Source organism: Dromaius novaehollandiae, chromosome 24 (assembly GCF_036370855.1).
Source record: "Dromaius novaehollandiae isolate bDroNov1 chromosome 24, bDroNov1.hap1, whole genome shotgun sequence".
In the NCBI taxonomy this organism is placed as follows: domain Eukaryota; kingdom Metazoa; phylum Chordata; class Aves; order Casuariiformes; family Dromaiidae; genus Dromaius; species Dromaius novaehollandiae.
The window spans coordinates 6,550,801-6,565,849 of record NC_088121.1 but is presented as its reverse complement, the minus strand read 5'-3'; the positions used below and the strand labels follow the sequence as shown (position 1 = coordinate 6,565,849).

The window sequence follows — 15,049 nt, the reverse complement described above, 5'->3', positions numbered from 1 at the left end:
CACTGGGCCAAAGAGACAGCAAGATTTCTGTTTAATCAAGGTTAGAAAAGCCTTGTTGATCTGGCAATCCACTTCAGAGCAACGGGAACACACATTCTTGTAGGTGCGGTCTCTCTTGCACCTCAGCTTTGTTATAGTTGTTGCTAGATGCATGTTTCCAGGTCTGCTTTGTATCCCAGCTGGCTAATAGCTTTTCTGCAGAAAAGCTATGTGCAGGACCTTTTGCAGAGGGTGCAAAGGCTTTGGAAGATGAAAGCACCAAAGCACTGGAGGGATGCGGTATGATTATAGATGTTGCCTATGCTGAATTTTCTTGAAGGGAGGAAGAGAGATCAGAGTTGGAGATCTCTGAACAGTCGGTGTGGATGTCTTGAGTTTCATCGTGGGTGACTCTGCCTGTGTGCTGTACTTTGGGCAAAACCCTCTCTTGTCTGTAGTATTAGCATGTGAGGTTCCTGTGTGGTTTCGGTGACCTGGGATGTTGCCAAACTCCTTTGGTTGGAATGTCAAGTACTATACTATTTGGTGAAAGTACAAGGATCCCTGTATTTACAGCAGGCCTTTGGCTTCAGCTGCTTTTTCCAGAAGACTTCCATAGCAAAATTACTTTTTTTACTTCAGAAAGTGCTACTGCACACAGACGAAGGCTTGACCTTTTTGTTCTGCCTGTAATCCTGTCTGAGCCCTCTTCCAGCTGGAGCGTCTCTCATTCCCAGGGGCAAATTCTTCTCAGGCTTTCTGTGATGAGAAACGTGTTTTGTCGAAGTTGGAACAAAGAATAGGACAGGCCAAACTCTGGTTTCTCCACCCTAGAGAGCCACCCTGCTAACACCCCTATCCTGCTACATAGGACCCTGCTCCACCCTGCTGCTGCTCCACCTTACCATAACCCTTTATTCCTTGTGCTGTAGTCCAAACTCTCCCTGCTGCCCTGATCATGAGGGGCAGATCTAGCGGAGAGAAGACACTTGTAGGTCCTTGTGTTCTTTCTTGATTTAAGTTTTGGAAGGATCCAGGATTTAGCCAGGCTCTTTGCTGCACTGAGATACTGTTTTGTAAAAAAAAAACAGTTCAGAGAAGTCTCTGAATTCCCTCTCTATACTGAAGTATTTAAGTGGAAGGGAGACAACAAGGGTTTTATTTTGGGTTCAGCCTCTAAATTGTATATCCTAAGGCAAGCCATCTGCCTTTTGCATACTTTGATTTGCTTGTTTTAAAGCAGAGGTGATACTCCTTTAGGTCTGTCATTTTTGTCTGTCCTGTGTAAGAAGTAACAACAAACATATTAGGAAAGGAAAAGAGCACAAATGTTTGTCTGTTGTTACTTTTGAGGAAGAATTACGAGATATTTGGACAGACAAATTTCACTTGGCAGAGAACCTTAGCCTTAATTGAGCTTGACTTCTTTATGAGTATTTGAAAGATGAATCTCTCCCTGTTGCACAGAGAACTGAGCAGTAGCCTCTTAGGCAGCAGTAGCTGTTGATGCTAGTCATTACCAGATAAGATCAGCAATAAAAGCTCACAGTCTGCAGCAGGCGATTCCACCCTTATGTACTGGTGTACTTAGAAGTTGAATTCAGGATCCCATTGTGTTGGAAAGAAGGGTAGTTGTGGGCATAACTAGGGTGAAATTAGTTCCCCGATTACCAGGCAGGGCCTAGTCCTTTTTTTTCTTTTCTCCCAGTAACAGCTCACCATCATTTGTTCTGAAATCCTTCACTCTAGTTTTTCTCCATTAATAGGGGCAGGGTACATCTTGTACGCTGAGAAACTCTGCTACATGGCACCTAAAAGGATAAAATTTTAAAGTCAAGAACATGGGGCAAATACTTTTTTAGTCTATTCAGGACGTAGGTCTGAAGTGGTTGGGAGATTTGAGTCTAAACCTGGTTGCAGTTAACACATACCCTACGCTTAAAAAGTTGGCTGTTGGTTGATGTTACCTAATTAGAGAAGTATATTAATATTACTTAATTAGAACCAGATATGTCTTGTCCCTGGAGGGCCAGATTAAATCGGAGATGGGTGTAAATGACTGCCTTCTCTGCGGAGTGGTTCTGGCAGGCGTATGAAGTTTTAGCATATGTGAAGCTGAGATGAGAAGAAAAGCTCAGTGCCCTGTGGCTATTTATTTGGTAGCTAGTCTTTGCAAAACAATGTGCATCCAGCAAAAGCTTAGAAACTAGCATTCCTGGTGCCTGCTGAGATGGCGAAGGCTGTCCTCAGTTGTTCTCTGCTGGCAGATCCCAGGAGGACCACGTTCTGCAGCAGCTCTGGGAAGCTCTGTGCTTCCCTGCCAGGCAGCCAAGGGCTGTGCGACCGTTCAGCTCTGGCTTTGGAGATGTTCAGCATGTTCTAATGTGCACTTTGATATAGTTTTTACACTAATGAATAAATCCTTAGTAAAGTCAAATAAAATTGTTGTCTACTATAAATGCTTACTGTAAATATATATGAAATTAAACAATGGGAGTAGATAGAGCAGGTGAGAAAGGCCTGAGAAACAAACCTGCTGATGCAGTTCCTAGAACAGTATGTGATGTTTGCCTTTCCCTAGTGGATCCGTTCTTCATACATCCTATACCCAAAGACACTGGCTCTGCATTTCAGCTTTTTTGCATAAATATTTTCTTGGTAACTTTTCCTCCCTGTTTTCATTGAACCTGGTTAATAAAGAGTAGGCGTTAAGAAACTTTTTGTAGCATGAGCAGCAGGGCTCGCTAATAATTTTATTTTACTGATTTTTTTCACTCCCTCTCCTTCCAGAAGTCGTGAACATTTTTATTTGATTTGTAACCATTTATATCAGGATTGGAATCTGGCCAGTTTTGATGCCTGGGAGTAGTATGATGAGCCCTTGCTGAAAAGGTGAAGGGGGAGCTAGGCTGGCCTGCAAGCAGTCAATCATCACAACTGTTTATTGAAAACAACAACTTGCTAGTATTGATTTCCCAAAACTACTGGTTCCCAGCATGGGAATAATTTTTAGTGGCATGATGGAGATGTATTGTATTTTGGGAGTTGTTTGGGGGTGGGTTTGTTTGTTTGTTTTTGTGAAATTTGTTGAATCAAGGGCTCAGGGATGCATAAACAGAAATAAACCATAGAATTGGGGAAACTGGCAAACAGACCCAATTCCCTGTGCCAGAGGATTATCTGTTCCCTAAAGTATCCACAAAGCAGCAATGCCTTCTGCTTCTAATCCCACAGGCAAGCTCTCTGCAGTTCTTCAGAAAGAAAAACAAGCTTAATTTAGGTGGGTAAAATTTTTGTGAGATATAAGAGCTTTTTAAACAGAGTTGCAGAGACTAAAAAAAGAATAACTTCTTGTCTAGACTTTGCACACAAGCTGCATTATTGCAAAAATAAGGCTTCTTTACCAAGTTCTTGAGAAACTTTCTGCAGATAAAAAAAAAAAAAAAAAGTGTGCGATCCCTCACAGAAGAAGGTTGAGTTTGGGACCTGAAGAGGCCCTGTTAAAACAACATCTGTCAAGTTTTTGGTTTGGGATGTTTGGGGGTGGTTGTGTTGTTGTTGTTTTGGGGGGGGTTGTTTTGGGGTTTTTTTGGTTTGGTTTTTTTTGTTGTTGTTTAGAAGATGGGGAAGAATCCTGTCTGCTTTCTCTTACTTCTGAGTTCTTGAAAACTTAATAAATTTTGAGTGACAGAGAATACTGTTGGAGACCTTCAGAGATGAGGGAGGACTGGAAAGCTCCAAGGGCCATGTAAAAGAGAATATTTCTAGTAAACATTAGACGTTATGCCTGGGGTTGGTGGAGGAGAAAAGTTCATCATCTGAGTGCTTTTCCTGCTGAAGGCAGCTGTTATGTCAGTAGAACTGTTTTTCATTCCCAGTCCATGTCTGGTTTCTGTTTAAATAGCCTTTATAATATACAAGTGATAGGAGGCTGTTTCTCTTAAATAATGTGTATGCTTTTTTTTTTTCAATTCTAGCTCAGAAGTTTGTGTTTTAGATATCTAAGTCTTAGCTGTATAAAGGACTAAATGATGCCTTGATAATCAAAAATTGTATTCATGTTACCTTTCACTTGTAGTAAAATTCAAAGACTTGAGATTTTTGTCCAAGTTTCTTAGATCAGGGAGTTCATCAAGGGTAGTCACTGCTTTCTATTACAGTATGGTTCCTTCCCTATAAAATTTGGGGTGGGACAAACCCATACAAAACTACTGATGGAAATCAGTTTTGCAGCTGACTAATCTTCATTTTGAAGGAAAGCATCAGGATCTTATGTTCTGCTTTGCTGGGGAGGTTTAAGCATTTTGTTTATTGCATACAATATGAAATCAGATGGTAGATATTAAACCATGAAATTAGTGTGTGTGTTCAAAGTCTATCAAAATCTCATTGCTAAGACTTGGACAATTCTGTTACTGCTGCAGTCTCCCATTTTAATTGCCTACCTGCAGACAGGAGGACGGCTCTGTCTCTGAAGACCTGCAGAAGTCTCCCGCTGTCTCCCTTGACTTCCAGTGTCTGTAGCTTCCTTTCATCCTTCTGTTCTGATGCATCTAATTAAACAAGCAATGCAGATGGCTCCTGCTTTATTTAAAAGATTTATATACATATACATGTGACATTTAGGAGACTTAGCTTTGAAATATTTTAGTCAATCTAACAAAAGGCATTCAGGGAATATTAGGAGAAAGGCAGAAATGTAAGGCCTGTGCACTGAATAACCAATATAAGCTGGAAACTGCTGGATGTTTCTGATGAAATTTTCTTTCTAATTTTAAACAACTGGAAGCAGATTTCTGTGTATTCCTTTAATTTTGGAGATAAAAAGCAGTGCTTAAATATCACAAATCCTGTATAATGTTAAATGTGCTACTGAGTGTAAGTATATGCACAGTAAGCATAGATTTAGACTTTTTTGTCTTCAGTATCAAAACATATTTGCCTAATCTGTAACTGTGGCCTTACACGAATGCAATACTGGAAGACTCTGCCAGTCCATACCAGGCAGTATAGCTATATACTGAGGCCATCCCCGAAAGATCAACTATATAGGTTGACCCGTCAAACCTATACCTAAAAAATTCCAGCAGAGGAGATTCCTCAGCCTTCCTCTATGGCCTGTTGCAGAGCCTTGTCTACTTTGGGTAAGGTTGGTGGTCGTGGTTTTTGCTAGCCTCTAAACAAAAATTCTTTGATACAGATGGATCTGTTCTACCTTAGGGGATATGGGAGAACAACGGAGAATATTCCTCACCTTAATAACAGCCCTCGTATCTTGAATTAGGAATAACTGCAGCGACACCATCCAGTAAAGAAAGACTTAGGTAACTGTCTGCTGGGTTGGCCAGCAACACTATTTCTGTCTGGGGAGATATTTTCCCACTTTCTCCTTTAATCCCAAAAGATTTTGTGGTTATCGTTTTCCAGATGGGAGGAGACTACATCGCCCTGATCCTAATCCATGGTTCCTAGCAGCAGCACTGTGACTGAAACCCACTGGCAACTCTGCCTGGCTGGAATATGTGTCCCTCAGGGCTGCTTCTGTGTGCTGGATGCTTTTCTGTAACGTTGTTCGTTCTGTCCCATCTCCAGCACAATAACTAGAAAACAGCTTTGTCATTCCTCAAGAATGTTATAGGATTTAAGAAGATTGTGCCTGAGGACAAGGCCTCTTCAAAACAGGGGCAGCACTTTAACCTTAGGAAGCTGGAAGGGGAGGGAAGCACAGAAGGGTACGATTTCTAAGCATGTATCCCGAGTGGGTTGACAGGGCTCCGTTCGGAAATGCTTTTTCGAGAGAAGTGCAGTCTGCAGGCCCACTCTTACCAAAGAGCTTGTGCCCTGAGAGTTGTGGGTCTGTTGAAAGCACGTCGCAGCCAGCTGTGGTGGTAGTGATTTCTGGAGCTGTCGGTATACCTCCAGTGATCAGAGTGCAAAGCTGGATCCAGCAGATGAGAGAAAGCAGAAATCCCACTTCCGAAGGAACAAAAAAAAAAAAAAAAAAAAAAAAAAAGCCAAGGTCAGAACTTGATTAATCTGCATGCAATTGCATTTCCCATAGCCTGTGACACTGAATAGCAGAATGATGTATTGATTACCAAGGTTTTATTACTTAGAAGGAGTCAGTGAGTGAATGTTCAGCCACATTAATAAAGGCAACTTTGATCCATGAGCATTGCTTTGGAGGGATTTTTGTACTCTTTATGATTGTTGTGCTTCTTGGTGTTCGGGTCCATTTCTGCTGAAGCAGGGAATTTTTTTTTCCCATTTTGTGTAAGCACTCTTTTTAATTTGCTTTTTCAGAATACTAAATGATTCACAGGGGATTTCAGGGCTTTCCCAGTCACTGGCTTGTTTCTTTCTTGTAAGTTGAGGATTTTGTGTTTGAATCTTCTGGTTTATACATAAAAACAGCTTTGTGTTTCTAACACTTAATTGAAAATCAGTAAATATTTACTGTATCTTTGAAACTGCTTTCTAAAGGATAATGTTAGCACTGTGTAAAGAGGGATGCCCACTCTGTCCTCATCTCACACAAACCTTTATCCTTGTTTTCACACCTCCCACTTCATTCTCTCTGAACTAACTGACAGGCAACGAGTTGTTCACAGGCTTCAAAGCCTCCTCAAAGTCCATCTGTTTGTACGTATGAGCATAATAGCTTTCATGGATGAATTAGGAGGCAGATGCAAAGAGGTGCTTCTCTATTTAAAAAAAGTGGGCAAGTCAATATTGATGAAAAATTATTTTCCACTCTACTGTGTGACCATTCCCCTTCTTATTTATCCAGAGTGATTTGGAATCAATTTACCTTTTTATATTTAGAAGAGCTAACATGGCAGGATGAGCTTCTGATGTAGACTCTTAAGCATCTTCTCAAAGCATCTCTGGCATATTTGCATGGAGGACTTGGCAAGATTGATTAACAGGTCTACAAAATTACCTAGCTTAATCTCTGCACACTGTGTGGGCTAGATTATTTAATACAAGAGAGTTAGTTTGTGGTGGATAATGGCAACGCAGTGCTATATCTACTGCCATACATTCTTTTAAATCAAGGTATTATCTCCCCTTCCCCCCCCCCCCTTTTCCCCTTTCTTTCTCTAAGCCTGACAGCATGCTGCTTTCGTTAAGTATGGAACGTTTCTTTCTACATTGGACAGCCAAGAAAGTACAAAATAATAAAAAAAGAGTAATTGAGTGCACCGGGGAGCATCAGCAAAAGAGCAGTGCTAATTGTTAAAGAATAAGAGATAATGGCCAGTTTGTCAGGAACCATTGACAAGAAAGATAAGTTGGAAGTAATTAACTGTCTGACATGCTGGAAGTGATGTGTCTGCCAGTGGCTCTTTAAATCATCAAGATATGAAAAGTGACAGCCATTTATCACTTTCATGAGGCACTGCTGTCTAGCTGCTATTTGGGAAGTGTGGAGGTAATAAGTTCTTTGACTCTAAAAACAGCATGGATTTATTCCAAGTGCTTCCCATTTTTGGGTGCCTGTCTTTCGCAAGTGTGATTGTGGTGTGTTCTTAGTCTTTGCTCAAGCTTTGTCCTTTCTGATCACTGTGCTAAATCTCATTTGAATGCTTTAATGGCAGCAAAGTGGGAAAAAAATGGGGGTCAGGGAATTAGAAGCAGCAAAAGATCAGAAGAACCCTTTCCAGCAGAGGAGTTAGTGATCCTTTATGAAGGGAATAGCCTTTCCCCTGTAGCTGTGCTTCCACTGACACTGATTTAGCAACACCTACACCTTGAGCATCAACAGTTTGTAGCCCTTTCTCCAAAGAAGTAAATGCACCACAACTGTGCATTGCTGGGGTATTCTTTTGCTTGTCATGTGAATAGAGCTGAAGTGAATTTCTGTCCTTCCAAAAGGGAATCTGAATACTGGGAGGAAAGGCATCATATGACAATTTTTTTGCAGTGATTCCAAATGAAATCTACTGGATCGGTAGTCAGAAAATGCCCTGCAATTCAGTTTTGTTTCCAGCATGTAATGTTAGTAGTCCAGTTCTTTATTGACGTTGGATCCAGGAAGCTAGTTACAATGGTAAACTAAAGCTAAAAGAAAATTTTTCATTTAGGTGTGTCTTCTGCTAATACACGTGTTGAGTAAATTCTTTTTCACATAAGAAATCCCAGGAGTCTCAGGCACAGCCTTAGGTTCTGCTGCAAGATCTTTTGTCTCTTGTTTCTCTGTTTTTACCTATTTCAGGTGCCTTTTATCAATTGTTGAAAAGTTAATCTAAAATATCAAGTTATCGTAAAACTTTGGACATGGTCAGACAATTCTGAAAGTGGCTGTAATGAGCACAGCACATGTACCAAGGAGACTTCCACATTTTACTTGCAATATTTTTCACACTCTGGCCTAGTGAAAAGTGCCTTACATTGTAAGGTAGTTTGCACAGTTCGGTAGGTCAGGAATCATTTTGTCGTTTACTTTTATTTAGAAAGAAAAGCAGAGATCAGCCAGCAAGTACTTCTCCAGAAGCAGAACTGAAAAAAAGTAGGGGGGAAAAGGCCACGAGTGAGCTGGTAGCTTGTCGAGGACATACCTGGTGGAGAGAAATTGAGATAATTTTGCATCACAAACTATTGGCAACTGTTTTTCTCCCTGTGTAGGCTGCTCTTCAGAATTGGTAGAATTGGTATACACTGACTGTTTTGCGTAACAAGTCTTGAGAATATGCGCAGAGACTTTATGTGCACCTGTTGTCTTGCAAATACGTAGACATTGTGTCTCTTCAGTAGTCTAATCATTCACTTCAAAGCTTTAAAAATCCCTATTTATAACTGATACAGCTTGGTATCATTAAGTAGAAGTTCATACTCGCCCCTAACCACTGCTAACTGTGTGAATTGGTCTTTCTCTTCCCACCTCTTCAGCATTAACAATAAACTGCAACAGCCGGAAGCAGCTGCTGGGGTACTGGAATATGCCATGAAGCACTTTGGGGAGCTGGTGAGTCCTGCTGGATAATTCTCTTCTCCGTGTCTCTTGGTTTCCCCCTGTGGGTGTGCATCTTGCACTCCTATTTTTGTTCTCCGCTCCAAAATATGAAGCCAATTTCTCTTCATGCGTTATTCTAAGCACTTGTGAAATTTTGCTGTGCTTATGCCCCGTGTAAGTAACTGCTGTGTTCCACGTAGAGAGAGATCTCAGTGCAGGTGAAGTGATAATCTAGGGGCTTATTGGTGTATTCTGATTGTTGTAGTGTAAGTGGCTGACCAATAATACCATATGACATAAAGGCCAGAAGATCAATGGCCCCACAGCCCAAACTCTGACTGTACACGGTCTCTAAACTGGAGGAAGCCCTTTTCAAGTTTGAAAGGGCGGATCAAGATAAATAATGTGAACCATACAGTTTTCCCAGGGATAGCGCAAACTAAGGGAAACTGAGATGATGTTGCACTGGATAGCTACTCTAAGTGGTAGCTCTTAAGTGTTCAATGATAGAAACTTTTATTTATATACACGTGTGTGTGTGTGTGTGTGTGTGTATATATATATATATATATACACACACACATATATATACATATATATACACATATGTGTATGTATATATATTTTAGAACTGTAACTCTAGAAAAAAGGTCCTTTGAGGGAGAAAAATTGACTTCAGAACATCTTTGCAGCAGCTTGTGATTCCTGGGGTGGATTGAGCAGAGCGCCATATTACCTAATTCTGATCTCACTCTTTAACAGTGATGTAGTCCTAAATGCAGAGTTTGCCAGAATAAGCAGTGAAAAGAAATTAAGAGGAAGTGTGAGCACTATGTTCAGGAATCTTCTTGAAATACTGCATAAAATATAATGACTGAGCTGAGAAGTTAAAGGACCAGTATATAATTGTCACAAGTGGAAGACCATGATGTGCAGAACATGGTTTATACTGACCTTGCCACAGGGCTGGGGAAAGAATCTGTTTTGCAGCATATGTCAAGACAAGAGCTGCCAAGGACTGAGCAGAAGAAACATTGGCAAAGATCAGTATGGAAAAAATATCCAAAGCATTTTATTTCTTGAAAATTAGAAATAAAATCTAGAAATGGGTGGCTGAAAAGAGGTTTGTGCAGCTGGTAAGGATCACCATCTGGCGCATTTTTAGAGCCTTTGTTACCAACCACAGTCTCTTCCTGTGAGGGTCATGATTAGACCCCAACATCATACACGTTTATTGTATTGAAAAATGGCCTAGCAGTAGCCAGATGCACTCTGTGCTGTTTAGTCTTTTCTATGTAGTTTCTTCATTCCTGAACACAGGACTGCTGTTCTTGTTTTAATGCAAGCATGTGCAATAATGGCAAGTGGAGTATTTTATAGATTTACTGTCCTTCCTCCCCACCCCCCGGCCCCAACCTCCCCTCACCTGAGGAAAAAAATAAAATTGATACAGCCCAAATGTCTTTCAGTGGCAGTGAATAGGGAGATAAGGAATTCATCTCTCTGGTAAACCTGAGTTCATTTCTGTGCCGGTTGAACAATACTCAGGATTCATGTTTTCTCACTAGTTCAGAGTCTTTCTCTATATTACACAAGTCTTTGAGGATATTTAGAATAAACACAGACACCGGATGTTCCAGGAAAAGCTGCAGTAGTTAACTATACAATGGTGAATACTAATCCTGCTCTTCCTTCTGACTTTTTTTTTCTATCCCTCAGGAAATTCAAGCTACCTGGTATGAAAAGCTCCATGAATGGGAAGATGCTCTGGTGGCCTATGACAAGAAGATGGACACAAACAAGGATGACCCTGAGCTGATGCTGGGACGGATGCGTTGCTTGGAAGCACTTGGTGAATGGTAAGAAACTTCTAAAGATCAAGAAAAGGCCAGTTATATCAAGCAGTCTGTGCCATATGAAGGTCACCTGCTGCCTCCTCCTGTCTTTCTGTTTTATAGGTTTTCCTCTTGTTTCAGAAATACAGCAAGTTACTGTACTTTAAAAATGGTGCCTAACTCTTCTCTGGATGTTGTCATCCAGGTGAAATTTTTTTTACCTGAATTCCAAATTACTTCTGCTACCCTAACAGCAGACTTCCAGTGCTTTCTCACTATGTTCATCAAAGTCAGCATTGGAAATTAGATCTCCAGGCTTTTTGGGGAATGGCCATCTGATAAGATATATCTGAAAGGGGATCTGTAGCCTTATGATCAGATCAGTCCCATTTTTGATGGAGGAAGAAGTTACAAATAATGTTTCCTGAGAGGTCCTTTCTAACTGGGCAGTGCTTACCAAAAGCAAGCATTAAAAAACAGGACCACAACGAGGTCCTTTTATCTCCATGATTAAACTATGAGAAATTTCTGTGTTTATTCATCGTTGGACCTGTGCTTATCAAGAACGCATAGTCTTCTGCACAATTGTTAGCAAAATTGCCTGCTTTCCAGTAATTATCTGGGTAAGGTTATGCCGAATCAACTGCTCTCATTTTAAAACCCTTTTGCCAAGTCTCTTTCAGATGTCTGAATTTCTTTCATTATTGTTCTTTGTTAGCATCCATTAGGTGTTGCCTTTGTGGACCTTTGGTATTTCAAACTCAGTGTTAAATCTGTGCTATCAAAATGTAACTGGTTAGAGTCAGTTTTTATGAGAAGAGCTGGTAATGACATATAATTTGCTAGTTAACTAGGAGCTTCTGTTTTTCTCCCTGCTTACCTCGATTCGAAGAGGATAATTGGAGAGGACATGCTGTAGCGTGCAATTATACCCAGGGGCATAAGTGATTTGGTTCAGGCCCCGTCTTTCTGCTGAGCTTTCCATTTCACTAGAGCTCTCTGCTGATGTGTCCTGACATGAACCCACAGGATGACACACAGGAAGGAGACTCCTCTCCACAAAGTTTGTTTGACTGCTCAAGTTGCTGGAGAAACAGAGCTCTTTGACAAACCTAAATGCTGACAGCATTCTTCTACCTCCTTTTTGTTTTAGATTGGGCAGGAGAAGGGGGCATATTGGATTTAGCTTTTTTAGTAAGAAATACAGAATCTCTTACTGGGCAGTTTCTCGATCTTTTTTCCCGAGAAAAAGGCAGTTCCCACCAGGGATTTATGGAATTCCTCCCTCCTGCAGGACAAGTATTTGTGTAAAGTATCCTCTCTGAACCATCTGCTTCATCACATTTTAGTGACAAATACATTACAAAAGGATTCTGTTCCTCTGTTGGAGCTAGATACTGTGTATCTGTTGACAGCCTGTAGTGATGAGGACTATCCCAATGCTTTGGCTTGCAGTCAGTCTTTTTCTGTCATAAAAGAGAGAGTTTCTGTGTCTGGATAATGTGTGTCCTTACAGGAAAAAAGAAAAAAGTGCTACTCTCTGTTTCTAATGTCTTTTGGCCTGTCTGTTGTACAAACTGCCTTGCTGGAATTTTTATTTTCCTTCCCTTCTGATGGGGCTTTCTCTGGCATTCTCACCCATTTTCACTATTCATTTTTTTCCAGAAGGATCTGAAAGACAATGAGGTGTATCAAAAAATTGAGCCTAAAATTTGAAGACCTTAATGCAAAGTCTGTGCCACAGGAGGTGACTGGAAGTGTTCAGAAAGAACCTGAATTTTCTATTTTCCCTACAACATTTGGAAAAATGAATTTTTTTTCTAAAAAAAAAAAAGGAACATTTTCATGCCTTCTGTGATGTTACCTGTATATTAAGTATGGCAGAGAGATTCCAGAACCTGCCTGAGAGTCTAAAATTAAGTGTAGTACTCAGATATGACTAGTGAAGTAAATATGTTTATGATATTTACAGTGATGCCTTAAAAGGGAAGTTAAACATCAGTTTGGTTTAGGAGACTGTGCAGAGCTGTAATGCAGGAAATCATGTGATTATGGCAAAAAAATAGGCACAAATATAAGCATATTCTTAGAGACAGGCTTACAAGGATCTGTGTATGTTCCATTGTAAAACTGCACTCTCTTCTGCTTATAACCCATCTGTATTCAGATGCTTTTCACAATTCGCAAGTGCCATTGCAAAATGCTCTCTCCTCCCTTGCAACTGACTGTAGAGACATCATCCCAAGACTGAGGATTCCCTTCATCTGCTTTGGCTGCTGCTGTCTTCAGCAACGTTGACCTTGACTATTTGTGCTGCTTGAATCTGCTTGGCAGTGTATGACAGTTCCTCTAGAACCGATGCTACCCAGCATCGTTATTTCAATACTCTGTGCAGTGACATTTTGAAAGTACAGCCAAAACATTAGCCATTTGTCTCCCGATGTAATTATGTCCGCAAGAGCCATTCTTCTTTATTAGCATCTACTAGGTCTTGATTTACTGCTATTGGTCGTTTTGGTTTGGGTTTTCATTTGTTTTTTCTCCTGGGCCATTAAGCTGTCAGAGTGACTGCCTTGCCTGTGGCAGCCCATCCATTCTCTAATTCATCTTCCTTTCTGGGAGGAAAGGATGATAGTAAGAAGGCAAGTTGGACTCTCTCACGGTTGGCAAGCTACTCCACTGCTACAGAGTATCCAGCCTGAGAAATTTTGAAACTGCAACACCCAGAAAAATTGGTTTGATCAACAGAGCGTTCATAGTTGATTTAAAAGAAATAATATAAAACATCCTGACACTTCCTCTCCACTGGAGACGAAAGATTGAGAGTCCCCTCTGAGATCCTGCCATGACAAGTTTTCATACTAGATTGCTGCAGTGCTGATACTGTAGTTTCTGTCTTCAGACTTGGTGTGTTTACCCAAAATGTTTGATAGTGGGAGCCACACACAAACTATTCAGATTATATTCCTTGTATTGACACTTGCAAATAAGTTTTAAATGTCCTTTGTTTGGGTTTTATTTGTGTTTTCTTTTCGTCAGATTTTTTTTTCTGGATTTGTAGGCTGGCGTTGACAGCTCAGTTGTTAAAATAGGTCTTACTAACTTCTGAGGAACAAATGCAAAATTTTGTCTGGACTTGTATTTTCAAAGCAGTGTGTTTTAAATTCTTTTCTGATGATAGATGATTTGTCATCAGGCTAGCATATGTCTGAGTCGGCCAGAGGAGAAGAGGTGAATCCCAGGGACTGCTTTTTTCCCTACCTGTAGAAAGTGGCTGTCAAACAAAGCAGAATTCTTAGAAGAGGCTTTTCACTGATCGGAAATTGTGGATTCTTCATAGGGGGCAGCTCCACCAGCAATGCTGTGAAAAGTGGACACAGGTCAATGATGAAACTCAAGCTAAGATGGCTAGGATGGCTGCTGCTGCCGCCTGGGGTCTGGGTAATGTATCCTTCCAGCCATGCTTACGTGATAGTATATGACAGGCAACACTGTGGAAGCCAAATACTTTTAACTAACTTCAGAACTACAAAAATGCTAGAACCTCCATAATGAGTGTACCTAATCATGCAGTACTAACTGAATATCTTCTGAAATCTATCTTGAAGCAGGATTTGATTTATTTTAAAAGATCATATTGAATTGGCTCTAACAGGAATCAATCTTCTATTCAAATAATATGTGTAGAGGGAGCCTATAGTTGAACCCAGTGCTGTACTGAATTCAGGCCTAGTTATTATATTTAAGCATAGCTTTGTTCTTGTCTTGCAGAGGGGGCTGTTGTGTTGCTGAAGGTATCTGTTTCTCTGCAGGTCAGTGGGATAGCATGGAAGAATATACCTGCATGATCCCAAGGGATACCCACGATGGTGCCTTCTACAGGGCTGTGCTGGCTCTTCACCAAGACCTTTTCTCATTGGCTCAGCAGGTAACCATCTTCCTTGCTGGCTTCCCAAAACCTAATTTAAGATGAGCTAAGTTACACCACTGCATGGAAAGGCATGCCATTTTAAAGCAGTTGGCTATGACCTGTGAATTACCTACAAACCTCCTTTCCATTGATACATTAGAGCTTAATGACTGAGCTTGTATTTCCAGAAGCTCTTGTGAGCTCTTGTATTTCTAGAAACACAGCAGTGAAAATTTGTACAGATAGCACTGGTCCGGAGCTATAGAGCGCAAAGAGCCTTAGTCGTGCCCAGGCTTCTGTATTTTTATGTCTGTTTGGCAGACAAGGGGTGCACAGAACATCACTGCAGGGATATCATTCTGCAAAACA

At 40.7% G+C, this 15,049-nt stretch overlaps 1 protein-coding gene across 5 annotated transcripts in view; it reads left to right on the top strand.

The window, feature by feature from the left end:
• The window catches only part of MTOR (mechanistic target of rapamycin kinase), a 69,540-nt gene that overhangs the window by 29,958 nt on the left and 24,533 nt on the right, over positions 1-15,049 (top strand). For all 5 annotated transcript variants that reach the window (XR_010392844.1, XM_064525602.1, XM_064525601.1 and 2 more), the window contains 4 exons: positions 8,872-8,947; positions 10,655-10,794; positions 14,111-14,211; positions 14,583-14,698. Coding sequence is in view for 4 of the 5 variants with exons in the window: in XM_064525602.1 (XP_064381672.1) it covers positions 8,872-8,947; positions 10,655-10,794; positions 14,111-14,211; positions 14,583-14,698 (433 nt within the window). In the remaining variant the exon portion in view is untranslated. The remainder of the gene's footprint in view (positions 1-8,871; positions 8,948-10,654; positions 10,795-14,110; positions 14,212-14,582; positions 14,699-15,049) is intronic.